Genomic DNA, 4,961 nt, shown 5'->3' with positions numbered 1-4,961 from the left:
TAAAAACATGATCTCGAACGCAAAGAGCCTAAATGAAATTTAAAACCGCCCTATGATTGTCTTCTCGCTAACTTTATGACACTTTGAATAAAGGTCTTCTATTCTCTCACGTGGGTGCCTCACTCATGGAGCTCCTGCGGCGCATCGGCGTGACTCCAAGAGCTCCCCGTAGCGCGCTAACAGCTAGTTTGTCAATGAGTTTGCCGGGGGTATTGCAACAGTGTTATTCATTTGAGACAACCTGGTTGGCGTCCTTTTATCCCCAAACTTGTTATGATTTGAAAATCTCATTCAAATAAACCGAAAAGAAGCCGAAATGCTTAATTTATACATCACGAAAAATTTATCAATAATAAATAAACCCTAATTGAGTAAAGAAATGCTCTCGAAGGAATATTTGTCAAATCCTCGGGGAAGTTCAGCCGGAGGTGAGGTGCAACTTACAGTTCCCCACAAAAAAATTCTCCTATATTCTCAAACGCTTCGCAAAGAAGCAATACCATGTAGGCCTTGAGGCCAACCCAGTTGGTATTTCTGATTTGTACGAAATTCCTTGTTGTTTGGTATGTGTTGGCGAACAATCAATTTTGTGGAAGAGTTTTTGAGACTCAAGTTGGTAAGTTAAAACCTCGGCTCAGAAAAACAAAATTAGCTTTTGTCTTCGTCATTGTACATCAGCTAATTGCACGCACAAACTTCTCTTCGTAGGTCATACCTTAGTCGGTTATGTCATGACCAAAACTAATGTTCTTGACGAGTTTGAATGCCAGCTTAAATGTATGGCAAATAACAGTTGCAAGTCCTTTAATATTCATCCTAAAGGCAATCATGCAAAATACATTTGTGAGCTGAATAACGGAACTCGGAAAATGAAGCCAGGTGATTTTGAGCGGAAGAAAGAATCGACTTATTTTGGCTTTGTTCAGGTCAGTTTAGTGTAATTCTTTTGATAAAGACATTTTCAAGTTAGCTCTGAGCAAGGCCTCGCCCGTGTATAGGATAGCTGTAAACGCTCTCCGGCTCTATGAATGCCACGAAGTGATTAGAGATTCGCCGGCGAAGTGTTTGTATGTTTATACAACCATAAAAAATTAAAAAAGAATTTCTAACAAGCATTACTTAACCTGACTCAGACCACCTGTGTCGACGTTTCCAGGGAGCGAAAAAGACAAACAAAGAGTGGTAAGTGTCATCTGGAATATTCTGGAAAATGGCGTCATAGACGTAAGTACTAATTACATAACAATTCTCAAACTCCGAATTTCGTCAAAATTTTCCTTGCTATAATTGGTAAATTCAGTCATTTGATCTCCGTCTAGCTGCAACACCAATTTGAATGCCGAGAAAATTGCAAACATGCCTAAACCGACATTTCACACAGCCGAGAAAATTGTGCGATACCTAAACCGACATTTCACACAGCTTCCATATACAACATTAAAGGGAGCCGAACTAATGCAGGGCAAGCCAGTAAAGGCCTCAGGAAAATCAGACCTTTCATTGTTAAAAAAACTAGCAGATTTTCTCCTGTAGAGATGATATAATTGATTTGGTGTTTTCTCTATTGTAAGCTGATTCCTCTTATGAGTTTGTTCACATTATTATTGATTCAGTGGTTTACAAGAACTGCGCTGAAGCGTTCAAGTTTGGCGACAAGATCAGTGGTGTGAACAACATCGATCCTGATGGTTTGGGAGAAATTGAAGTCTTCTGTGATCATAAAACAGCCGGCGGAGGATGGACGGTGTTTCAGAAGAGATTTGATGGCACTGAAGATTTCTTCCGCACTTGGGATGACTACAAAAGGGGCTTCGGTCAAGGGAAAGGTGAGTTTTGGCTCGGACTGGACAAGATTCATCGCCTGGCTGCAAGCGGTACCAACAAGCTTCGTGTTGACTTGGAAGACTTCCATGGTAAAACAGCGTTTGCAGAGTACAGTTCTTTTTCTGTGGCGAGTGAGTATGCGAAATACCGGCTAAGTTTGGGAAGCTATTCAGGTAAAATTCAATTTTACTTTTATGAAATTTGAATATAAATTTATTTTTTTTCAATTTACACCTAGACCATTTACTGAGCAGCTCGTGAGAAGAGCAAAGCGTTCGCTCTTCTCAGCTCAAGGTTGTTTTTTGAATTATCCTGTAAGTAGTGACATATGATGTTAAAATAATAAGCAAATTACATAGTTGCTTGTAGGTATGGAATTTCTTTTCCCATGTTCAACTCGATATATCCTGTATTAAGGCTGATAGTTTCGAAAGAAACTGTTTGGGGCTGCGTCGGTGGGAGTAACGAAATAATTTGGATATATCAACAAAGTTGAAATGGTAAATTGGCCACCGTAATGATTACATTCGCTTCGACGAAGGGCTAACGCTCGAAACGTCAGCTTTTGTAATCATTACGATGGCCAACTTACCATTTCAACTTTGTTGATATATCCAAATTATATCTTGTATTAGTTTATCGTTTAATTTCAGCAAAGCTACTTTCGAGTGTTTGGAAACCCTGATCAAACCCGATGCACGAGTTTTTTTAAATAGCCTGTCAATCGCCCCTCGGGAATAAAACACAATGGAAATAACCACCAATTTTTTGCAGTTTTTTGTAGGCAAGTTTGTTGTTGCTATTGGAATTAAGAAATGAGTTCACTAGGGTTTGATGCTTTATCAAACTCAAGCGTTTGATGCTAGATGGAACTCATGAATAGCGCCTAATTCCAGCGTTTCAGCGGGGTTTCAAATCACATGCAAGTGACGAAATTGGCGTGTCCTGGTTGGATGATCACCTAATGAATAATTAATGAGTTTGAGAAGAATTGTTAAAACTTGGTTTTCAGGCACGGCTGGTGATTCTTTCAGTTATCATAATGGCTCAGCATTTACCACCAAAGATCGGGATAATGACGCCCACCCAAAGGTTAACTGTGCCTCTTCTTATAGAGGCGCCTGGATGTACAATCATTGCCATTATTCAAACCTCAATGGCTTGTACCTCAAAGGCAAATCCAACGAGAAGGGAGTTTCTTGGTATCACTTGAAAAACGATCGTGAGTGTCTTAAGAGATCTGAGATGAAGATTCGCCCAAAGGACTTCTAAGGTTCAGTATCGATTATTCCGTGTCAAACAAAAGATGAGAAGAAAGAAACTACAATGGATAGAGCGCTGGACTGTTGTGCGGGAGGTCGAGGGTTCGAGCCCCGGCCGGACCAACAGTCAGGGTCTTTAAATAACTGAGAAGAATTTGCTACCTTTCTATAGCATCAAGAAATGGTTAGATATTCTAGTCTTCTCGGATAGGGAGGAATAAATGGAGGTCCCGTCTCCTGTAGGGTTTTGGGCAGGAGACGTTAATTTTCCGCGCACGAGATTACTGTGTGATGGATGTCCTCCCATGGGGTGGGATGGGTGGGGTATTGCGAAGACCGTGAGTTAGATAACTCATTGAGTTCATTACGTCACCTTCGTTGAATAAAGAATATTGTATTGTAAACTATAAGAACTGATGCTTTTGCTTCAGTATTCTTGTTGCTGTTCTTAAACAAATCACAAGTCAGTAGGTCGTGATTCAAAGTTAAAGCTGCTGAGAAGCCTTGAAAAGAATAGTTGTATGTTTGTAGCTGAGTTTGTGGTCTTAATAAAGGCGAAACATTGCTACCAAAAAGAGAGTCAGACGCACTTTGCTTATCACTCTTTGTCAAACGTGTTTGTATCGGTGTACTCTTTGGCATTTTTTACCTGATTTCGTTTCGTAGCTTTTGAGCAATAAGTAATTACTGAGCAAACCCTTAAAATTTGCATAATCGCCATAGAAAAGCCACTAGATAAGAAGGCACAGATTTAAGACGTGCGAAAAAATTCAGTGCGTTTCGTAATGACCCTTCTAATTAACAAATGGTAAACACCACAGCGTACACTATTGAGTTATGGATGCACTTGGGAGGTTTGCTAAGCACTCAAGAAGCTAGAGTCGCTCTCGGCTATCGCCTCGAGCGACTCTTACGCTTCTTTCGTGCTTAGCAACCTCCCGCGTGCATCCATAACTCAATAGTGTACGCTGTGGTGTTTACCATTTGTTTTATAACATAACATTGATACATTGTAGCTAAAGAGTTCCCTTTTATTTAACAAATCTTACGCGACCAGAAAAAAACAAGCGCGCGCGGAAAAATAGTCTTTGCATTTACTCACGTCAGCAGCGTACACCCATGGGGAAATGGGGGACGCTAAATTGACCTATCAGAGCCCGCGCTTTACCTTGGTTATGTTATAATAATGCTTTATTCTGTATAGTCGTTTGTCATTTTCACCCGTAGCAATAGCCTGGGGAACTATTTTTCTAAAAAGCTCCTCTAGGAAGTTTATGACATTGACACCTCATTACCCACAAGCCATTGGAATTAAAAATACGAGAGACAAACTGTAAACGGTTGCGCGGTTGGTTAAATTTTTTATAAAAAATTCGACAAATTGAAGTGCGCGCAAAAGTAAACCAAATCGTAGGTCGCAAATGGGTCTTTCTTCTAAAGGTACAAATCTCAATCAATGAACAGCTGTTGTTGCAAAATTCGAGCTAGATCCTTTCATAGAACAATTGATCGGATCTAAGTAGTTGCTAGTGCTATTCCCTAACCGAGCAAACGCCCATGGGATTTCAAAAACCCGCATCTTCCAAGAGGAATAAGCAAATAGCAGTTCTTTAACGGTCCGAACGGTCTATAAATATTTTTCCTTTCTTTACCGCTATTTGTTTTTAGAGAGTTTTAATTGGAATTTCCTTTTTTAGAAATGCGATAGTAGGAGATAATAAACTGTTTATAATCTCTTGGCGATGGGATACTTTTAAGACACCTTTTTTGTTGTTAGATGGTTGCTACTAACTGAGCCTCGAGTGCATGTACCCGACCCAGTTTTCCCGGCTTGTGTCCAAGCACTGAACGAAAGTGAGACAACAGCTGAATATT

General features: G+C 40.1%; 1 protein-coding gene across 1 annotated transcript; it reads left to right on the top strand.

Moving 5' to 3' along the window:
• The first annotated feature begins 378 nt into the window (after positions 1–378).
• LOC148733762 (ryncolin-1-like) lies at positions 379–3,386 on the top strand. Its single transcript, XM_088758879.1, has 5 exons — positions 379–616; positions 709–926; positions 1,134–1,224; positions 1,614–1,997; positions 2,837–3,386. The coding sequence occupies exons 2-5, from the start codon at positions 732–734 to the stop codon at positions 3,094–3,096; spliced, it is 930 nt and encodes a 309-aa protein (XP_088615005.1). The 5' UTR covers positions 379–616; positions 709–731; the 3' UTR covers positions 3,097–3,386.
• The last annotated feature ends 1,575 nt before the right edge of the window (positions 3,387–4,961 follow it).

Source organism: Stylophora pistillata, chromosome 4 (assembly GCF_964205215.1).
Source record: "Stylophora pistillata chromosome 4, jaStyPist1.2, whole genome shotgun sequence".
NCBI classification, from domain to species: Eukaryota; Metazoa; Cnidaria; class Anthozoa; order Scleractinia; family Pocilloporidae; genus Stylophora; species Stylophora pistillata.
The sequence above is the reverse complement of the archived record's forward strand: the minus strand, read 5'-3'. Positions and strand labels throughout refer to the sequence as shown.

What these genes read in the sequence shown, in the direction of transcription:
- LOC148733762 (XM_088758879.1), top strand. Translation starts at nt 732, where the DNA reads ATGACCAAAACTAATGTTCTTGACGAGTTTGAATGCCAGCTTAAATGT. An exon ending in CTTATTTTGGCTTTGTTCAG is followed by an intron (nt 927 to 1,133) that starts GTCAGTTTAGTG and finishes AACCTGACTCAG; the next exon opens with ACCACCTGTGTCGACGTTTC. An exon ending in AAGTTTGGGAAGCTATTCAG is followed by an intron (nt 1,998 to 2,836) that starts GTAAAATTCAAT and finishes CTTGGTTTTCAG; the next exon opens with GCACGGCTGGTGATTCTTTC.